General features: G+C 40.8%; 3 protein-coding genes across 5 annotated transcripts in view; 2 read left to right on the top strand and 1 right to left on the bottom strand.

The window, feature by feature from the left end:
• The window catches only part of LOC109401056 (GON-4-like protein), a 42,739-nt gene extending 41,308 nt beyond the window's left edge, over positions 1-1,431 (top strand). For 2 of the 3 annotated variants that reach the window (XM_029879471.2, XM_062860952.1), the window contains one exon: positions 705-1,431. In XM_029879471.2, coding sequence (XP_029735331.2) covers positions 705-1,308 — 604 coding nt within the window. In that variant the 3' untranslated portion in view covers positions 1,309-1,431. The remainder of the gene's footprint in view (positions 1-704) is intronic. The other variant, XM_062860953.1, reaches the window with a different exon arrangement.
• Positions 1,432-1,990: 559 nt separating this feature from the next.
• Positions 1,991-3,883, bottom strand: LOC109401060 (CAAX prenyl protease 1 homolog). The gene is made up of 2 exons (XM_019673544.3): positions 3,703-3,883; positions 1,991-3,630 (listed from the first exon to the last, which is right to left on the bottom strand). The coding sequence occupies exon 2, from the start codon at positions 3,601-3,603 to the stop codon at positions 2,248-2,250; it is 1,356 nt and encodes a 451-aa protein (XP_019529089.3). The 5' UTR covers positions 3,604-3,630; positions 3,703-3,883; the 3' UTR covers positions 1,991-2,247.
• A 3,533-nt stretch (positions 3,884-7,416) lies between these two features.
• LOC109401058 (RAC serine/threonine-protein kinase) overlaps positions 7,417-22,672 on the top strand; it is a 97,052-nt gene continuing 81,796 nt past the window's right edge. The window contains exon 1 of the mRNA XM_062860959.1: positions 7,417-8,223. The gene's annotated coding sequence lies outside the window, so the exon portion shown is untranslated. The remainder of the gene's footprint in view (positions 8,224-22,672) is intronic.

Below are 22,672 nucleotides of genomic sequence, written 5' to 3'. Positions count from 1 at the left end.
GCGCTGGAATAGGTGTATGACGGTGACGGAGGTTCAGTTCAACGAGTGTTCGAAACGGCTGGACCTTGAGCTGGACACCAAGATGTTGCGTCAAAAACCCGAGATTTTACTCCAAATAAAAAAAAAACTATAGATTTTTCGTTGTTACATATTGGCACTATCTTGTAGCGTATTTGAGGAGGCAAGAGTTTTAAAATCCCTATAAAATGCAACGGTATATTAATTTAGCGATAGTATAAAAGCATACAAATTTTCCATTGCATTTTTGTAGGATTCAACATCTCTTGCCTCTTCAAATACGTTGCAAGCTGGTGCGGCTGCTTAAAAAATCATGGTATGGATGAATTTCGTGGAATTCATGTAGAAATTATCATGTTTTCACGTAAAAGTTACCTGAAATATCAGTATCAATCATTACGAAACGATACGTAAAAAGCCTGTCAAATTTACCTGACTAATCACGTCGATTAGCGAAACTAAAATTTGTCCAGCTACCTGACATTCAGGCGAAGGTTACGTGAAAAATATGGTGGATGAAAACTACCTATCTTTTCACGTAAATCGGACGTGAAAATTTTTCAGAGTGATGCAAATGGGACAGATATGCGATTCACGGCAGTAAATATACCTAATACACGTACTGTCACACTTTGCTAGAAATTCCAAATGCTTTTATCCTCTAACAACTTTTTTCTCATCAACAGCCAACAAAATCTCTCCGAGGACGACAGATCCAATTCCCCAAAGAAGCAACAGATCAAAACCGTCCCCAAGAAGCGAATAAATTCTCCGGTCAGCAAAAAACCTGCGACGGGCAAAAACTCTCCAACGGCCTGCAAAAAGGCACCCTTTTCGGTATCCCCGGACTCGAAAGCATTGCTAACATCTAAAAAGTTGAAGCAGTTGATTGAATCATCACCTGCTCCAGCGAACGCGCCGGAGCCATCCTCCTCGAGCTCAACCGGTGTGAAAAGGAAAGCGCTCCCCGTCGCCAGTGCAACTCCCAGCAGCTCCAGCTCCAGCAGCACCATCACGGCGCCACCAACCGAAACAGCAGCATCCGTTCCGATAAAGAAAGAGCGGTGTGACGAGAGCGAGTCTAAAGATTGTCCCGAACAGCCCAGTCCAACCAGCTGGACCAGAGATGAAGACAAGGTGATCCTGGAGGAGATCAAGACGGGGTACAGTTCGGTTGAACAGCTGGTGGAGCGAATCGGGATGAAGATTCAGGGAAGGAGTGCGACCGAGATACGACTGAGGTATGAATTCTTAATGGAAGTGCTGAAGAAATTTCAGCGACCCAATTAGGGGAGTGTGCTAGGGTGTGTTTTCTGTTTGTGTAGTTATAGGTGCATTTTGTTTCTAGTGTAGATTTTATTTATGTTTTTTTTTCAAATTGTCCATCATGCAATAAAAGCTATGTACGAACTAGTTCATTCGTTTATTAGTCGGTGTAGTATCACAGTGTTCTTTGTAGAACTTTCTTAAAAGTAAAATTGTCTCTACGGTGGACTTCACTTAGTGCCCGGATTTCGAGATTAATGTGCCGCTTCTCGCTGGCATTGCATGTATTTGTATATTGTGAGGCAAGTACAATGATACTCTATGCCCAGGGAGTCGAGAAAATTTTCCCGATCGGAACGGGAATCGAACCCGCCGTCTCCGGATTGGCGATCCATAGCCTTAACCACTAGGCTAACTGGAGACCCCGCGTCAGCTTCTATGTTCCAATGCTTCTCTGTTGTGTCTAAGTCGATACCGATCTATCAGTTCGTGATATTTTTCTGTTGGTTTCTTAAACGATATGCCGAGTTTCGGGGGCAGTAGGATTTTGGCCGGGATGGGGCAACTATCTTAGGTATAGCATCCGGTGGAGAAGGATTTCATGATTTGTCGAGGATGTTTTCGTACGAAAATATGCCTGATTTATTTGTGTTGAGACTTATAATGTGGATCATGGATTTTCGTTTTTACCAGAACTAAGTTCCAGTGAGTTAATGAAAAGCATTTATATTTATTGATAAGAAGCAAATTCATTACGTTTATTATTTCATCTAATATTTTACGTGCTAAACTAAAACAAAATGCATACTTTGCTGCTCAGACTCAGTGCTCGGCGATTTGCAATTCTATGACATCTGGGAAAATTTGAACGTCTCTCCTACTGCTGCACCACGATGAATAACTCGTTTCCGACTAGTACCACAGTGCAAAGTTTGAGCTTCCGGTAGTAGCTGCTGCGCCATCTTATCTATCCTTCTTCTGGGCGCCCTTAAGGCGCTCCAGCCGTTGCAGCAGCGTCGGGTGCGAGTGGTTCCACGCCGAGTACATCCAGTCGTAGATCGGGAAGCCAAGATTGTCGATGTGCAGCTTCACAAGGGCCTTGCCCAAATCCTTCGAATATCCAAGCCCATTGGCAAAGTCGTCCGCTTGGTACTCGAAACGACGCGAGAGAATCGTCATGCAAAAGGAGATCAGGGTGTTGTACGGAGCCAGGACATACATTACGATGACGAGGAATCCAATCAGGATAGGTTGAACGTTTTCCGGGAAACCGACCGCTTGATACAGGGGCGAATACTTGAACAGCTGCGAGAAGACACTGAAGATGAGGAACATCTGGATCTGCATGATGATGATATTCTTCCGGACGTGTCCCAACTTCCAGTGGCCCAGCTCGTGGGCAAGAACCGCCAACACTTCCTTGTTCTCGCAGCCTTTTCCTTTTTCGTCTTCGGCCAGGGTCGAATCATCCGGAAGTCCTTTGTTCAGAAGAAGTGTGTCGAACAGAACGATTCGCTTGGCTCCAAACAATCCCGTAAAGTAAGCATTGCTGTGAGCCGACCGTTTGGAACCTTCCACGACAAACAGCTTTCCGAGTGGGAACTTGAGCGAAGCGGCAAGTTGTTCGATGCTGGTCTTCAATTCGCCGTCCTCCAGCGGACGGAACTTATCGAACAGTGGAGCAATGTAAACCGGGTAAACCGTGATCAACACCAGCGAGACAACTCCCACGAAGGCCCACAGCCAAAGGAAGAAATAGTCGCCACCGATTTGGACAATGTACACGATGGCGGCCACGATCGGAATGGACAAAACCTGTCCCACGAGGAACGACTTGATCTGATCCTTTACGAAAAACACCGGCGTCTGCTTGTTGAATCCGTGTTTCTCCTCCAGCACGAACGTCCCGTAGATCTTGAACGGCATATCCTTGAATACCCCGATCAGGTTGATCATCATCAGGAATACGATGCTGACGTGTATTTCGTTCGCCGGATTCAATCCAACTCGACCGGAAATCTCCAACGCTCGTGCCCAGACCATCGCCACAAACCCGCTGTACAGCTCGATCGTAGCAATTCCGACGTCGCACACCAGCAGCTTGAAAACTTCGAAATTCGCCTTGTCCAACCCGTACAACCGGGCCTTCTCGAAGGTCTCCTTCTGCATCACATCGCGCAGTTCCACCGGGACTTCCTTGCTGTTTTCATAAACGTAGATCTGGCGCCGCGTCAAATAGAGGTTGACCAGGTTCTCCAGAAACAGGAAGATCAAAATCGAGTAGAGCGTGAGCTCACTCTTGGACAGCTCATCGAACATCCCGTCGCCGTCGTTATCGTCGGCGGCCTAAAAAGATGGTGAAAGAGAAACTTGATTATCATCACTGATAAGACGTTGAAACGCTTATCTTGAACTTACTTTTACAGAAAACTGCGTTTACCAGAAGATTATCCTTTGGTCCGTCTCAATGTTGGACTGTTTGTAACAAAATTACACGTAAGAGGAAAAATCAGTTCGCTTTTCTTCTGCACTTTCCGACGACCGAAAAATGCAACCGCGAGACGAAAACTGCAGCTAAAACCGCGATGACGCGCTTCGATGGATGACAGTTATGAATCGGCGATGTTTTCAAACCCCTTTAGAAATGTATCTGCAGCAGGAGCACGTTCGTAGTTGATCACACAGAACGCACGCTAGCTCAAAACTACTCAAAACTGCAGGAGCAACAACATGTGCAGTAGAAGTTCGATATGTTTACCGTTCAGTTACCGAATGAAATTTGCTAACTGCAACGACTGACAGCCGTCAAACAACAGTTGCCAATTGCTGTTGGACGCAGCCAGAATGCACTCAAAAATATCGTAATGCAGCTGTAGCACAAACGAAGATAAATTCGTCTGTGGCTGTAGCACCGACGAACCGACATGCCAGCTAGTGCCAAGGTTCATGAAATTTTCGTCCAAAATTTTAAAATAAAAACCGTTGAAAAATAGCGCCATCTGTTGATTTTGGTTCGGAACTATTTTGGCCGAAATATTTCGAACACTCTTAAATAATGCCACCCATAGGTGTGCTGGAATGAACAAATTTTTCAAACATTCGATAATGCTGTTTATTTCATAACAATTACTAAAATTTCTCATGATAAACTAAGAAAAGATAGATTCACAAACTGTGTTCAAAACAAAACTTTTGAGGAGCGTAAAAGACTCAATAATCTTACAGAATTTCATACTTTGATTCAATTAAACGTAGAGTGTTTGTTTGTATTCCGCGGCGTCGCCGTCGTCGTCGGTCATGCCTTCATCATACTGCAGCCACATCAGAACACAATTTCATATCTTAATTTTCCGAAAGCACAATTTATTATTAGGCCTAATTCATATAAGTATTGACTTCTGGGAGATTTTATTTTTTCAAATAAAAGTTGAAATAGTAGTCAGCCCAGTCAGCGTCACTAAAACGGCAGCAGGAGCAGCATCATCGTCGCGACGCTTGCACAATTCGATGGGAATATAGTGTGCAGACGGTAACAGCCACCAATGTTTGAATTTATTTTCACGCTGGGACATTTAATATAACATCCTTAATTGCTTCCCAAAATTCTTAAGTATGCCGTAATTGCCGTAATGCTCCATTCTGAGGCAACGCGTAGCTACAGATTGACAATACTGGCCATCACGTGTTTTTGTTTACACAGCGTTTGATCAAGACGCCGCGACGCCGGCTGTATAAATGTCATGACGGGCTAAACGTCACTTTCAATTTGACACTAGCGATCACTGCAATTTGAATTTACCGTGTAATTATTTCGGTCAAGTCTCGGAATCGAGTGGCACGTCGGTTTAGTCGGTGGCTGTAGTGCATCCGAAAAACATTGCAACTCTGTTGACGTTTTGTTTTTGACAGATATCGGTGCGATAACTGCAAAATTGTTGCACTTAGCGGACTTGCAGTTAAAAAGCATTGCAGTTAAACCGTTTGCACCGAGCGAACGTCTACTGTCTTATAGCCCAGTTTCGTGTTTAAAAGAAATCGCTCAAGAAAGTTTTTGACCGATTCCTGCCAGAAACTTTCTACAGTGACTGCTGTTGCGGGAGATGAAGATGAACCGACTCTTACAGCAGACATAACGTTTATTTAAACAGATATAACGTTTATTTAAACATTCAATTGACATACACAATTTACCTACAAATTCGGTAACCTAATTAGGAGGGCAGTTGCCTCCGTCCTGGTACACAGGCATCTCCACACTGGAGCTACAATTCGCTTTGTGTCCGTATTCTATTACAATGTACAATCATTACAATGGGTTGTCGAGGTAAGTACAGTGGTGCTCAAACTGATACAAATGTTGTTCAAATTAATTGCACGCATTCTGCGTAACAGACTGCCATTTGAATTGTCATTTCTTCGCAACTGCGTACTGCGATCGAAGAAAAGGCGGTTTCTTGAGCGATTCAGGCAAGGAATTTCCCATGCATCAAGATAGGCTAAGAAATTCCTTCTGAACTGCAAACAGCGCTATAACCTCGAATATAACTAAACCAAGTGTAAATAAAATTTGAACTCAAAGTTCAACAAACTGAGCCATTTTACGAAGTGACAACAATGTTGATGATAATATTGATATTCACGGGTTAGGTCGCATGCTCCTGTCAAAATTTCATTCATAAAATCGGCTCGTAAAATGGACTATGGTTCACTGCACGAATTCAGGATGGCCTGCTTTCTCCCACAGAAAATTTGACGTTTAAGAGGTGCCGGCACCGATCAAACGTCAAATTTTCGGTGAGGGTAAATTCGTACCGTGGACCATAAGCAAAATGGTTCTCACTCTGAGGGTCTGTTCCAATTGGCGATTTGAAATTAATTTTGACTTGAATTTGACAGTTCGATACTTAAACTTGACAGTTCTCCTAAGGTAATAATTATTGCTGACTGCACCCCAAATTGGAGTAACACAATAGTGTGCACACACCTTCAAAGTGTGATTGCAGCGCAGGGCAACGTCGGATCGAGTTGGGGTCTTCGGTGCACTTATTCCTTGTAAATGGAGGAATAAGTGCACCGAAGACGTCGAGACGATCCGAGCCAAATGTGCACTTCTATCACACTTTTCAGGCGTACCAATAAAAGTGTGATAGTCCAATTTGGGATGTAGTCTGCAATATCCTCGGCAATATCATATTGTTAAATTTTAGGTGAAATTAATTTTAATTCTCCAATGAGCCATTTTACGAGACGTTTCGGATCAGCTGATCGCTCATTTCATGAATGAAAATTTGACAGGAGGTTGCGCCCAAGCCCGTGAGTGTTAATATCAATATCAACACTGTTGTCGTTTCGTAAAATAGACTATGAGCGCTTGCACGCTGACGTCATCACTGTCTCCTTCTCTTTCTTTCCTTCGGCGTCGGTCCATAAAGCCGTCCTTGCCCTCAAAAAAATTTTGAGGGCAATGTTTACAAATCGTATGAGAATTGGGTTGTTTAGTGAAAAAATATTGCTTTTTTTCTGTAGCCTAATCGAAAGAGCTTATTTTTCTGAGTATAACGTGATTTTATTGGATTCCAATACCTTTGTTTCGATGGTTAAATTAACAAAACAGTTTTAATTTTCGTGAATAGAATGACAGTTCAATCGATAAAGTGACAGTTCGACCCGAACAAAAAATTTTCCCCATACAAACTTTAAATGCATTTTAAAAATAGTTCCCGGACTTCAAAAAATATGAGATTTTGGATTTCCACTGATTTTTGGGCGGAGATTCCGATTATGAAATAATCCGGATAACCCTAAAGAACCCAATTCGATGAGGTTATGTTTTTGATGCAAGCCTCTATTGAGTTGTCCAAAAAATGTCTCACGAAACCTAATGCAAGCCTATCCATATACGTGAGAACAAAAGATGTTTACAAAGTTCTTACAGATAGATTAACACGGAAAATCTGAACACAAACCACTACCACACAGGAATTTGGATTGGTCAATTGGAACAGACCCTTAGTATCACGTTCACAGCTTCCACCCTTCAGAACTTCCCGCTGACAGTTGCGAAGAAAACATCGCCGCAAATCATAAAAACATCGCACGCAAAGGAAAACGGAACAAAAGTCGACGCTCTTTTTCCCTCGGTGCATTCAGTTCAATCCAGGCATCATCGTCGTCGGTCGGTCGTAAAGTGCGTTCCGCATTTTTTAATCAAAAACGCAAAAAAAAGTAAATTTCGGACCATTCTTGCGGATTATTGTGATCTTGAAGAGGATCCTGTGTGCGGTGGGTAATTAACTCGGCGAATGCCACGGCAATCGTATTTCGGATCAGTGGTGAACAAAACCTGGTGTGTTGTGATGGAGGCGTGATCCCATCCCATGGGAAGCAGCAGCAGCACCAGCAGAGAGCATCCGGGAATGTGAAATTTCTTCAACCATCGTCGGGTTTCGGGAGTGGGATCTGATCGATCTCTTATGGTGGCAGCCAGTCGTAAGACATCCTGCGGAAAAGAAAGCACGGTTTTGACCCCGGGAGGAAACAAACGGAAGCGAATAGTGAACAAAAGTTGAAACGCATTTAGGATTGCTTGTCGTTCGTATAATGATCATCGTCGTGGCTCTAAATAGAAGAGAGGAAAGGATCCGCAATTCCGCGACGTGTAAAGTGTGATTTTTGTGTCATTCTGCTGATTAATTTTCGTGTTGGTGGAGCTTTCTGCTCAGTGCCGTTTCTGGTGGTGTGGTGGTAAATAAAACCAACAAAACAAGAAGAATCGGTAGCGACTCAAGAAAGATAATGTCGTCTTGCGGTGGCCGACGAAAATAATATAGATTTGCTGCTGAGAATCGTCGTCTCAAGTCGGTCCCCATCTGTATCCCCGTAGTGGGCGAGTGAGGGAGAACCGTCGCAATAATTACTCGAGCGCATTTTCAAATAGACGTAAGTAGGGTTTTTCATTATTTTTAAACAAAAATCAAAAGAGAAGATGAAAATCCACACGAAATACTGTTTACCATTTACAATATTCAATTTTGCACGAAACCGATTCGCAGAAAAAAAAATACGCGTGAATAGCGTAACATTTTAAAAGGGTCAATCTTCGAAACGTAAAAATTGAGTATCGCACTCAGATTAAATCAAATTTGTTAATTCTTTTTCAAAGAGAAACACTACTCAGTCCTACAAAAAGTTTATCATAAAATATTATGTAAATAAGATCGTTAATGATTAACAAAAAAATAAATAAAAATATCAAGTGGTGTGGGAAAATTATAGATATGGTAAATATTTTAAGTAATAATCAAATTCTGGGTTGACATAAGCTAAACTACACAGTTTATATTGTGGGTTAAGTCCCAATCCACTCTAAAATCTTTTTATGCAATTCAGTATCATAATTTATATTTCATCTAACTCATTTTAGTATCATAATGGCCATTTTTTCCGAACTGGTTCATTATACAACTGAAATGGGTTGTATAATGAAAAATAGTTGTATAATGTTCATTATGCAACTTATTTGAGTTTCATTTTGAACATTATTCAATTCAAATGAGTTGCATTATGAAAAACTCATTGCATAATAGTTATTTATGTAACGAGTTGCAAAAAGTTGATTTTTTTCAGCACGAGTCGTACATTTATCCAACGAGGCTTGACGAGTTGGATAAATACGAAGAGTGCTGAAAAATCGAGTTTTGCAACGAGTTCCATACCAAATTTTATGCAATGATTTTTTCATAATGCAACTCATTTAAGTTGCATAATGTTCATAATGCAACTCAAATGAGTTGCATTATGAAAATTATGCAACTATTTTTCATTATGCAACTCATTTCAGTTGCATTATGAACCAGTTCGGAAAAGTTGATCATTATGATACCAAAATGAGTTATATAAAATAGAAATTATGATACTGAATTGCATAAAATTTTGTATGGAACTCGTTGCAAAACTCGTGTAAATGTACGGTTCGTGCTGAAAAAATCAACTTTTTGTTACTCGTTACATAAATAACTATTTACGCCTTTTTGTCGAAGTCAGAGAAGAAAAGTACCCTAAACGGCCAGTGGCAAGAATATTGCCACCAGCGCTGGTGGCCTCAACGGGCAGTGGCAACTATATTGTCACCTCAAAAGCTCGTTTTTGGGGTAAATGGGCAGTGGCAAGGCAACTATATTGCCACCTAGATTTTTGAGAGTTTCTTTCAAACAAAAATGGTTATATACATTTAATCATGTATTATCATTTCCATAATAGTATGCGTTGACAACTCTTCTAGTTTTCTCGGCCTTATAAAGGGTTAATAAATGCACTGACCCATACCAAATATACCGTCGTTGGGGGTGAGAATGGGTCAAAAAACGATACTCAAAGATTGTTTGTTAAATAACAAATGCAATTGAAGTCGGAGTAACTTTTTATTTGGTATGTATACTCTCCTATGTGGTAATGATAGTTTAGCAAGAAAGTATCACGTTATATGAATTGCTTAGTAAACTACAAATGATTGAAAATTGACCCAATCTCACCCCTTAGAGGGGGTGAGAATGGGTCAAAGTATTCGAAATCACCTATCTAAGAATATAAATTAATTTTATTGATCATATATAGTAAACCTACTCAAAACACAATGTTATCATGACAAATAAAAGCTTAGGTAATTTTAAAAGATGATTAATCCACCTAAAAGGGCTAATACAACGGGAAAAATGGTCGAAATTTGATAAAACAACGTTTGTATACTGTATCATCATTTTTAGCCATCATAATCATCCTCATTAAGAGTTTCAATCTCCATGAGAGGAGAAGAAATTACAATGAGGGAGGGGCGAAGAAAGAATGAAAGATTGATTGTAAAAAAAACATGCTAGTTTTTGTATACTGCATAAGAAATGTCTAACCAAACCCTCCGTTATAAACTCTTATGTACATGATCATTGGCCTCTATATTGCTAAAGCAAATCACTCGATCTCAAGATAGAGGTTCGTTCAAATATTATGTTAAGTCTTGTGTTAAGTCTATTTTGTGAGCTTCCGATATTGCAGTACACTAAAGATTAGCTGATGATTAGAGGAGCTGTCCACACGCATGTGTGTATTGTTATAAATGATTTTAGGCTTTAAACGTATTAAAACACTCGTTTGACGCTTCTCGACATATTTTTGAAAGAAATCGTGATTTAGTGAAAATACGGTAAACATGGCACCACTCTAACGTCAAATGGGGACTGGATAACAAGTTGAATTTTTAGTTAAGGTTATGTGCACTCGATAACTTGCTTGACCCAATCTCACCCCCATTCTTAATATTTAGACATAGGGTCGAAAATATTAAGTTTTAAAATAAAAAGAGCAATGACAGCCCGCTTTTTTTATTACATCAACCAGGTAATACCTACAGCTAACCACTTATAAGAAAATTTATGGTTAGGTACTTGTATTAAACATTACGAAGGAGAAATTTTTTCAGAGTGATTTACGAGTAGTTTCATCATATAAGTTTAGCCACAAATTTAACAAAAAACGATTATTGCAAAACATCTTATTCTGTATCATGACGTGTAAAAACATCTCCCCTTTGAAATAATATAAAGTTTTCAATAGAAATTATCGATAGTTATTGAGCTATTTCAAATTTTATGTTTCTCTGTTTTGACCCAATCTCACCCCCCAGACCCATTGTCACCCCCATCGACGGTACCCATACTGCATAGAGTCTAAAATTCATGAAACAGTAGCCATCTTGAGTTTTGTTCTAACATTTTAGATTTTCTGATCTTAACTTTTGGACTTCGGATGTCTTCGCTCCGATTTTTTCATCCCGCTTTTAAAAATTTTCAATACTATTAGCGCTGCAAATCTCATAGTTTTATTCTCAAATTAAGGTCTGTCGCGCAAAGACAGTGAACAAATCGGAACATTATTGTACATATATCCACATTTCATGATTTCAGATCTGAAACTCCATTAAACATCAGCCCTCTTGAATTTAAATCCACCATTTCTGATTGCCACTTTTGAATTACGGACATTTTACCATTACCAAATACACTCATATTGCATGATTTTAGAACCTAAAACTCCTTAAAAAGCCGCTCTCTCGAATTTTGGGTCGCCATACTGAGTTATGAGTTGTCATCCTGAATATTTTGTTTGACATATGTTTACTTCGGATATTTTCTCAAATATACCCTGTCTAATACTCATTAAAACAGCTGCCATCTTTAATTGTAGGCCGCCATCTTGTATATTCTGGTCACCATTTTTAAATACCGGACGTCTTTCTTATACCAAATACAGTAAGAACCCGATTTTGTCAGCTCTTAGTTGCATTTTGGGCTGAAAAAATCGAGACATTTTTCAAAATTAATTCTTTACTCATAAAAAGTGGTTTTGATCTGGTCGAACACAATTGCAGCGAGTGAGGAGTGCCGGAGATGGGTGGGGAAAGGGTGGAGGGTGTTCAAAAAATAAAAAGGGGGTTGAGGACAGCGAAAAAGGGACTTTCAGTGTGAGTATTCAGTGCTTTAAATGCTTTAAGGGCCGATTTCTTCACCTCGGCTTAACCGGTAAGCCAGGCTTACCCATACAATTAAACCTGGCTTAACGCTTAAGCCAGGGTGAAGAAATCGACCCTAAGGAGTTTACCCCTCCTTGATCTTCGGCTTTGGATTGACTTGCGCTCTTTTTGCATCACCAACTGCAAAATAAAAAATGAGTATTCAGTGCTTTAAGAAAATGTTTTTAAACTTCCGTAACTCGCGCGGTTGGAAAGACCACCAGCACCACACTAATGCTCTGTACAAAAGCGTGATTTTTCAAAGTGTTGTTCAAAATACAACAGCGCGATCGCTCGAGGGTTAAGCATTTTACGGGACAACTAAACCTTTTACCTCTTCTTGTCATGGCATCCCTAACAGAATCTTCACGCAATATGTAGTAATTGAGTTCTATAGAAGACAGTAGACGGCAGCGGAAGCGAAACAGTTCAGCGCAACTGGCTCTGTTTCCGTTGCCTTTCTGCTTTGATTTCCAAAGTGTCCTGAACAGAAAGCATTCCCTGCTGCGTGTTCATGACAAACACAACTAACAGTGGGAGCGGTTATGCCAGTAACTGGAAAGCACACTTATCACATCAGTGAACACAATTTCTAATGGAATCTAATGGGTCGACTACCAGAAAAAAAAAACCGGGAATGTCAGGGAATTTTGTTGATGGTCAAGGAAAGTTTTCACGACAGTTACAATATGTGTAATTTATGCTTCTGCTATGGAACTAAAAAAACTAGCTGAAGTGTTTCTTTACACTATTAAATCTATGATTCTGACTTACGTGCAAATCAATGTATCCTGAGTGTTATTATAGTATTCAGCGTAATGATTTTGTTGAATCTCTAGTGATAATCTCGGAAAAATCTTCCCATGATTGCCTAGTTCTTTTTTTGCTTCATTCTAGATCTACGCTCCCAGTAAAGCTTGGACTGCCTCTCTTCGACTTAGTGTTCTTCAAGCACTAATAGGGCACGAACGGTGAAGTACTAGATTTGTAGTAATGAGCTGAATTTTTGTATGGTGAGAAGTTAAATTCTCCGTTTCTGCAATGAAATGGTGCAAAAAGCGTGGGTATTATGATGCCTTGCCTAATTTGATACTGTTTGAGCAAAACTTTGGATAACTATGTTGTTTATGTTGCAAGAAATGGAGAAAATAACAACACTGTTACCCAAAGTTTTGCTCAAACAGCATCAAATTAGGCCAGGAATCATAATACCCACGCTTTTTGCACCATTTCATTGCAGAAACGGAGAATTGACCTTCTCACCATACTAAAATTCAGCTCATTACTACAAATCTAGTACTTCGCCGATCTGTCATATTAGGGCAATCAAAGCCTTATCCACTAGGGAACTGGAGACCCCAGTTGATTCAGAAGTTTTTAGTGCATTTTTAAGTTTTGTTTACTTATGTAACCCTAAATCAATAAATTCTTAAATATTATACCGAGATTCTTGCAATATTCTTCTTTTACCAAAAATGCTAGTTCTTCGATGCTTTATGTATTAATAGCTTTGTGAAACTACTAATTAGTTTCTAAATGGATTTATGTGAAGTCTATTTTCTATATTCTTCAAGAAATTTGCAGAATTCCTAGTGGGATTACTAACGATTTTCCGATGTATCAAATTTTCCTTGTAAAATCCTAAGCTGACTTCTCGTCTATTACTCACATATTATTGATTAGTTGCTTGTATCCATACGCCATTTTTACTGATCTCCTGGCATAGTCCTGAAGCTGTGATCAAAGTTGAGCAGAATCTTGCAGAGATATGCAAATGTTCTGCACGGAATTCTTCAAATATCAAAAAAAAAAATCTACTGTGAAGAAACCATCAAAGATTCCGATGATAATGTAGAAAGAATCTAACCACCAAAGATTCCAATGTTATAGCAAATCGTTTGAGACTTAATAAGATAAAAGCATAACAAAACAGAGAAGACTAATAATCTCTCTCTCTCTTCTTGGCGTAACGTCCTCACTGGGACAAAGCCTGCTTCTCAGCTTAGTGTTCTATGAGCACTTCCACAGCTATTAACTGAGAGCTTCCTCTGCCAATGACCATTTTGCATGCGTATATCGTGTGGCAGGCACGAAGATACTCTATGCCCAAGGAAGTCAAGGAAATTTCCTTTACGAAAAGATCCTGGACCGACCGGGAATCGAACCCGTCACCCTCAGCATGGTCATGCTGAATACCCCGAAGAGAATTCTCAGCAAGAAATTCAATGAGAATTTCTGCAGGAATTCTAAAAGAAATCAGACGATAAATTCTTTAACTATTAGCAGGAGATATTCCTGTTTTTTTTAATATATTCCTGTGGAATACCACGAGAAAGTCCTGGAAAAATCCCACGAGGAACCCCCGAGGAATCCACAGAAGAATCCCCATATGGAAACTTTTAGAGACAACCGCGAAATAAAATGTTTGGTTTAAATTTGAAGAAATAACTGAAGACATCCATAGCAGTTTTGTTCAAGAAATCCATTAAAATATCTCCGGGGAAATCTCTGGATAAATCCCCGGTAGAATTTCTGAAGGAATCCTTGAGAAAAATCCCTAGATAAATTACTGGAAGAATCAATGGTGTAACTCTAGTAGGAATCGTTGGAGAAATCTCCGCAGAAATTTTTGAATACATTCCTAGTGGAGTTAGTTAGTGTAGAAATTCCTGGGAAAAATACTGCAGGAATATCCTTGAGAATACCAGCAAAAATTTCTGAAGAAATCCCAGCAGGAGCTTCTTTATAGAAAACTCAAGAAAAACTTGTAAAGTTGCCTCAGAAGGAATGCCTGCAAACATTGTAAGGAACATATCTGAATGAAGTCTTATTAAAGATGCATGGAAGAATTCTCCGAGAAATCCCAGGAACAATCCTAGCGGAAATTATAGGATTAAGCCGACGTTATCACTACGAATTCTGGAAGGGTTTCCGAAAAAGTCCCAGGAACAATCCCGGCAGAAACTCCTGAAGCAATTCCAGCAGGAAACTTACCGCATAAGCCTCGGCATAATTTCCTGTGACTATCCCAGCTAGGGGCCGTTCATAAACCACGTACATCAAAATTTGCTCATCTCAGCCCTCTCTCCCTCGTAGACTATAAGGTACCCCGGGGCAAGTTAGGATTCGGGGCAAGTGAGACCTACAGCTATATTTTTTTTTATTTTTTAGTTTTAAGGCAAACATTCTTCATAGAAAACATTGGTATCACACCAACGGATACTTTGAATTCAAAAATTGCTATTGTTCTCACTATAAAGAGATCATATATGTTATTGTTGATCATATGTAATTTTCAATTTACTAAGTGAGATTAACGTACTCTGCTACATTCGTCGTTTAAAATAACAAATAAAGTAAAACTTTATCGGTTTCAGGATAATCTTTGGAGTGCTTGCAAATTATTTTAGGTGAAAAAGCTGTAATTTATTTTCATTTATTACCTTTAGTTAACTGCTCTCACTTGCCCCAGTGCATTTCAGCATCTGGGGCAAGTGAGACCTATGAGAGTAAACAAACACAACTTCATAGTTTGATCTCGCTTTATTCAGCCTAAGTCGAAATTTACACAAAAGTGTAAGTAAACAATCGTTGAATTACACTTAATTACTTTCATTCTGATGATGAAGCTATTGTTTAAAATGGTTAAGTCTTGGGTAGAACCAAAATCATCTATTTTTCATATTTTTTCAAAATCCATTATTTTTTTCGTTTTTTGCTGCATGAGTTTTTCTGAATATTAATGAACCGGTCATAGAGTATGAAAAAAATGGAAAACGACTTATTAAAAGTTCACGATTTAAAAATCTTTATTTAATGATCGTTAAATTATGTTAGGGTAAACATAACATCTGTAAATCTTGAAAAATATTTTGGCGAGTTTCATCAACTACGTAATATGAAAAGCAAGTTTGGAAATCTTTCGGCATTTAACCTTAGGGCGGTTTTTGTATAAATGAAATCAATTTGTTTTGTACGAGCTGCTAGAGTTTAATCATTTTTTTCTCAGTGTGTTACGTAATTTATGCACGATACCTCAAAACTTTTTCAACATAAATCGCTAAACATAGTTATTCGCATAATATATCTATCATTTATGCTAGATTACATATATGCAGCAACTTTATTAAGCCATTTGTACAAAAATTCCGAATAGGTCCCACTTGTCCCGTGATACGGTGTAAATGAAGATCTTCTACACTTTTCATCATATGCATAATATACAGAATTTAAAATTTTTGAAACAGTTCCAATGCCCGTTAATGAGAAGAAATATACCAACAATGTCTTTCAGAACCATTGAAATTATAAAATTATTTATGTTTAGAATTTTTTTGGCTTGACAAACCCAAACTAGCATTTTTTTAGGTCCCACTTGCCCCGGGGTACCTTAATTGTTCATGAAAAATAATAATTTGTGTAGAGCGTAGCATTTGGCCAGACATGCCACCCACTCAGCTTCCCCACATCCCCAAAAGTCTAACTGGCTTATGAATGGCCTTCAAATATTCCTAGAGGCATCTTCAGAAAAAAAGCAAAATTTGCGTTCTGCCACCCAAGTAACAGTTCCATTGCTGATTGGTTTTGTTTGATTTTTATTAGAGTTTTATTACAGCAATAATTGAAACTCATCGTTTTATAGTATACTTGAAGATATCCATAAAGCCAAATTTTAGGAGTAAACACTTCCTAAACACTTTCCGATATGTAAACCTTCTGGCATTCATTATTACCACAATAAAACTGTTCAAACTCTCAACAGACGGCGATTCGTTCGATTAGTAAAGACATCTGTTGGTGGAAAAGCAGAAACTATGACACTGCTAGGTTTATTGCGGTTATCATAGAAGTAAACTTGCTTTCGTTTTATTTTCGCTAATTATGGTCATCGCCATATTGAAGAATTAACTGACGTGTATGTTAATTTTAATTTTGCTCAAATAAGCAATGAATTGATAGTTTGCCGCCATTTCCATAACATGCTCACATAAAGAAACTCTCTCAGCTGAGTTTTCTTGTGATTCGAGAAAGTTTTACTAAATTAACAAATTGATTTATTTCATTCCAAGATGATAAATTCACCATTTTTGAAGCGCATTAATTTTATGTTTCTGCAACCTCAATATTCACGGTAAAATTGAATGCGCATAAGCTTACCAACACAAGAATTACTAAAATATTACTTTGAAATAATCGCAATCTACTTACGAATGATGTATCCTCCTGAACTTTACGTGCCATCGAAGAAGCTTCTCTGCATCTTGAGCTGTCATAGTTTTTGTTAAAAAAAAAAAACAACAACAATCATCATAACCTCTGTTCAAGATTGGAAAAATTTTCAAATAGGTTTTAAAATACTTTTATTAGTTTGCAAAACCTCTCCGAGAGTGGTCCACTTAGCCGGAACATGCTCTTAAAGAGGTTATCAAGAGGTTTTGCAGTTTTATTGCAAGTTTTATAAAATTGGTCATGAAGATCTCTTATAGAGCCGAACAAAACTTAAAATATTACTGGGCTACCACGACCGGACCGACGTTGACCACCAGCAATCATGTACTTGATATTTGTGGTGTTAATCGCTAGTCCAATCCTCGCAGTATCCTTTTTAAAAGGTATGAACGCTTGTTGCGCCCGACCGTCTATTCCGATGATGTCGATATCATCCGCGAGGACCAGGAGCATATGCGACCTCGTGACAAAGGTTCCGCTATTTTGCACACCAGCTCTCCTTATCGCTCCTTCCAGCGCGATGTTTTCATCCGCAACCCGTACACTTGATTTCGATCCGTCAAGCGTCGCACGAATCAGTCTAATCAGCTTGGCCGGAAATCCATGTTCAATCATAATCTGCCATAACTCGTTTCTCTTCACTGAATCGTACGCCGCCTTGAAATCAATAAACAGATGATGGGTCTGCAAGTTGTACTCCCGAAATTTCTCGAGAATCTGCCGCAAGCCTACACAGGGTGAGCATCTGGTCCGTCGTTGATCGGCCCTCACGAAATCCTGCCTGATATTCGCCGACGAAGGACTCCTCAATCGGCCTCAGCCTGTGGAACAGAACTCTGGACAAAATTTTGTGCGCTGAATTGAGGAGTGTTATTCCTCTGTAATTCGCGCACTCCTGTCGATGCCCTTTCTTCAAAAGAGGGCAAATGAGGCCATCCAACCAACTAGCGACAGTTCTTCCTCCTCCCATATCTTCAATATAATACGGTGTAAGAGTTGATACAGCTGCTCACTACCGTGCTTGAGAAGCTCGGCCGGGATTTCGTCCTTCCCAGCAGCCTTGTTATTCTCCAGTCCCCTAATGGCTGTCTTGACCTCGTCTAGCGTTGGAGGTTCCACAGCTTGTCCGTCGTCGATTCGAATTCTGTCCGTCGCTCTTCCACTCCCACCGTTTAACAATACCTCAAAGTGCTCTCTCCACCTGGCAGCCACCAACCTTCTCCATACCATATACCAATTTCCATTGTTGTGAAATAAAACAAATACCTGAGTAACTCTTGCTGAGATTGGCATCATCATGGCCATCCCATGCATGTAGTGAGCGAGAACAGCAAAATTCCTTACGGTAATTTTTTTTATATGTAAATACAATCAGAAATGCAATTCATTCATTACACTACCACTATAGCCTTTGCCTCTAGCTTTTCGTCTTGCAAAAAGTGGCTCTCCAGTCCCTGCACGCAGAACAAATCTCATCCTCATATTGAGTGATTTGTCCAAATGATTATATTTAGAGTTTAAAATTGCCATTGTCAATGAGTACATTCAACGTGAATTTTGAAAATTCTACATTGAGGGATCAGAATAAAATTCATATTAGTAAATGAATGTTCTCACTTATTCATTCATTTTTCTGTCTCTGAGAAAGATAACTGGACCATAACTCCCGATTATACTTCCAACCACCACAACACTTGTGTTTAGTGATCAATTGGTATACAAACTAGGGTAGTGGACGTATTTTGGCCGGCGGCAAGTATTTTGGTGCACCTTAGGAATTTTATAACATTTATCATATAATGTCTACAAAATCTTGAAATCTTGGAACTCAAAAAAAAAATTGCCAATATTTTGTAAAGATTATATGATATTTGATAAATGCAAGGATAAATGTAATAAAAATGGGCCAAATACCTGCCCTGGGCCAAAATAGTCCATTACCTTATCTGTTCCATTTGTTCTTTAAGGCGAATTGTACATCTGTTACCAGAAATTGGACATTTTACAAAGTGAGCGAAAATATTCATAGCAGAGAGTTGAATGAAAAAAGAGAGGACTATAGCTGACAATGAATGCGGTGAAACACGAATGAAAAAATGAGAATGTCATCAGGTTCTATCGTTGGCACCCAGGAGTTGCACTGGGGTCTCTACGAAATTTAGAACATTTCGGCTAGATGCTGCTTTGGTGTGGTTTCCTTTATCATACACAAAATGAAAAAAAAATGTCAAGTCGTGAGTGGAGTGAAATTGAAACGTGAAATTTAGTGCAATTATTCGATTGCCAGTCTACATCATTTTGCTTTCATCTTATGCGGCATTTACAAAATTAAATTGGAATATATGTAATGCTTGACTATTTTCCTTTGATGTGACGAGAATCAGCACATATGATGAAGTATTTTTTTTTTATTTATCTAGATGCAATCACTCGACATTTTGTTAGTTTTCATAAGATTGTTATTTTTGAAAAAAAAAATTTCGCTAGATTGGTTAAATGCGGTATCCGTATCCTCCTAATGACTCGTTGTAAGTGGTTGTGAGAAAACTTTTGGAATCCAATCATCAATCAGTTTGTGATAATCTGACATTTCGAAGACGGGCTTGGTGGTCTAAAGGCTACCGCTTCTGATTCGTATGCAGAAGGTCATGGGTTCAATCCCTGGCCCGTCCCTTTTCATCCTACTTTGTATCTTTCTATCCACTTTATCTCTCTTTCTCTCTCTCTTCTCTACATATACAACTCATGTATATTCATATGTTTATAGCCATCGCTAGAACCAGAAACGAATTGGAATAAAGTCGTTTCCCTCCCTTCCAATTTCCACTCACAGCACAGTGTATATAACGCCTACAAGTTATGCAACACGATGACACGAAGGGAGACCCGATGACGAGAAAGAAGCGTTCTACGCGCAGTTAGAGCAAACATACGATGGTTGCTCGCCGCGTGACGTGAAAATCGTTGTCGGCGACATGAACGCGCAGGTAGGAAGGGAGGAAATGTACAGACCGGTAATCGGGCGAAACAGCCTGCACGCCGTATCGAATGATAACGGCCAGCGATGCGTAAACTTTGCAGCCTCCCGTGGTATGGTAGTCCGAAGCACCTTCTTCCCCCGCAAAGATATCTACAAAGCCACCTGGAGATCACCCGACCAACAAACAGAAAATCAAATCAACCACGTTCTAATCGACGGTAAATTCTTCTCGGATATAACCAACGTCCGCACATACCGCAGTGCGAATATAGATTCGGATCACTACTTAGTCGCTGTATGCATGCGCTCAAAACTTTCGACAGTTATCACTACGCGTCGAAGTCGAACGCCGCGGCTCAACATCGAGCAGCTGCGTAACGTAGAAGTGGCTCAAGACTACGCGCAGCAGTTAGCAGTGGCCCTACCAACGGAAGAGCAGCTTGGCGCAGCTACACTTGAAGATGGCTGGAGGGACATCCGATCCGCCATAGGTAGTACCTCGGCTACAACACTAGGCTTCGCGACTCCGAATCACAGAAACGACTGGTACGACGGCGAATGTGAACAGTTGAAAAACGAGAAGAATGCAGCATGGGCGAGAATGCTGCAACACCGTACGAGAGCGAATGAGGCACGTTACAAACAGGCGCGGAACAGGCAGAACTCAGTCTTCCGGATGAAGAAGCGCCAGCAGGAAGAACGAGATCGCGAAGCGATGGAAGAGCTGTACCGCGCTAAGGACACACGAAAGTTCTACGAGAAGCTGAACCGCTCGCGCAGAGGCTTTGTGCCACAAGCCGCCATGTGCCGAGATAATCACGGGAATATTCTCACGAGCGAGCGTGAGGTGGTCGAGAGGTGGCGGCAGCATTACGATGAGCACCTCAATGGCGACGTTGCAAGTACCGAAGGTGGCGTGGTAACAGATCTAGGAGTATGTGCACAGGACGAAAGACTTCCGGCCCCTGACCTTCAAGAGATTGAGGAGGAGGTTGGCCGGTTGAAAAACAACAAAGCCGCTGGAGCAGATCAACTACCAAGCGAGCTTCTAAAATACGGTGGAGAAGCACTGGTGAGAGCACTACACTGGGTCATTACCAAGATTTGGGAGGAGGAAGTATTACCGGAGGAATGGATGGAAGGTATCGTGTGTCCCATCTACAAAAAGGGCGACAAGTTGGATTGCGGGAACTACCGTGCGATCACACTACTGAGCGCTGCCTACAAGATACTCTCCCAAATTTTATGCCGCCGTCTATCACCGATTGCAAGAGAGTTCGTGGGGCAATATCAGGCTGGATTCATGGGTGAACGCGCTACAACGGACCAGATGTTCGCCATCCGCCAGGTGTTGCAGAAATGCCGCGAATACAACGTGCCCACACATCACTTGTTCATCGATTTCAAATCGGCGTATGATACAATCGATCGAGAACAGCTATGGCAGATTATGCACGAGTACGGATTCCCGGATAAACTGATACGGTTGATCAAGGCGACGATGGATCGAGTGATGTGCGTAGTTCGAGTATCAGGGAATCTCTCGAGTCCCTTCGAATCTCGCAGAGGGTTACGGCAAGGTGATGGTCTTTCGTGCTTGCTGTTCAACATTGCTTTGGAGGGTGTAATAAGAAGAGCGGGGATAAACACGAGTGGGACGATTTTCACGAAGTCCGTTCAGCTGCTTGGTTTCGCCGATGATATTGATATTATTGCTCGTAAATTTGAGACGATGGCGGAAACGTACATCCGACTGAAGAGTGAAGCCAGGCGAATCGGATTAGTCATTAATGTGTCGAAGACAAAGTACATGATGGCAAAGGGCTCCAGGGAGGAATCACCGCGCCCGCCACACCGAATTCATATCGACGGTGATGAAATCGAGGCGGTTGAAGAATTCGTGTACTTGGGCTCACTGGTGACCGACGACAACGACACCAGCAGAGAAATTCAGAGGCGCATTGTGGCAGGAAATCATGCCTACTTTGGACTCCGCAGAACTCTACGATCGAATAAAGTTCGCCGTAACACGAAGTTAACCATCTACAAAACGTTGATTAGACCGGTCGTCCTCTATGGGCACGAAACATGGACCCTACGTGCAGAGGACCAACGCGCCCTTGGAGTTTTCGAACGGAAGGTGTTGCGTACCATCTACGGCGGAGTGCAGATGGAAGACGGGACTTGGAGAAGGCGAATGAACCACGAGCTGCATCAGCTGCTGGGAGAACCAACCATCGTCCATACCGCGAAAATCGGGAGGCTACGGTGGGCGGGTCACGTCATCAGGATGTCGGATAGCAACCCGACTAAAATGGTTCTCGAGAGTCATCCGACCGGTACAAGAAGACGTGGAGCGCAGCGAGCTAGGTGGGTCGACCAAGTGGAGGACGATCTGCGGACCCTACGCAGAGTGCGGAACTGGAGACAAACAGCCATGGACCGAGTGGAATGGAGGCGGCTACTATGTACAGCAGAGGCCACCCCGGCCTTAGCCTGACCGGTAAGGTAAGTAAGTTATGCAACCGAAGCGTGCTGTGCCGCTTAACCTTATTCACCTCATTAACCACTGGTCAGGGTGTCCATCCATCCGTGAAATCCGGGAAAACCGGGAAAAA

This window comes from Aedes albopictus, chromosome 3 (genome assembly GCF_035046485.1).
Source record: "Aedes albopictus strain Foshan chromosome 3, AalbF5, whole genome shotgun sequence".
Classification (NCBI taxonomy): domain Eukaryota; kingdom Metazoa; phylum Arthropoda; class Insecta; order Diptera; family Culicidae; genus Aedes; species Aedes albopictus.
The sequence above is the reverse complement of the archived record's forward strand: the minus strand, read 5'-3'. Positions and strand labels throughout refer to the sequence as shown.

What these genes read in the sequence shown, in the direction of transcription:
- LOC109401060 (XM_019673544.3), bottom strand. Translation starts at nt 3,603, where the DNA reads ATGTTCGATGAGCTGTCCAAGAGTGAGCTCACGCTCTACTCGATTTTG.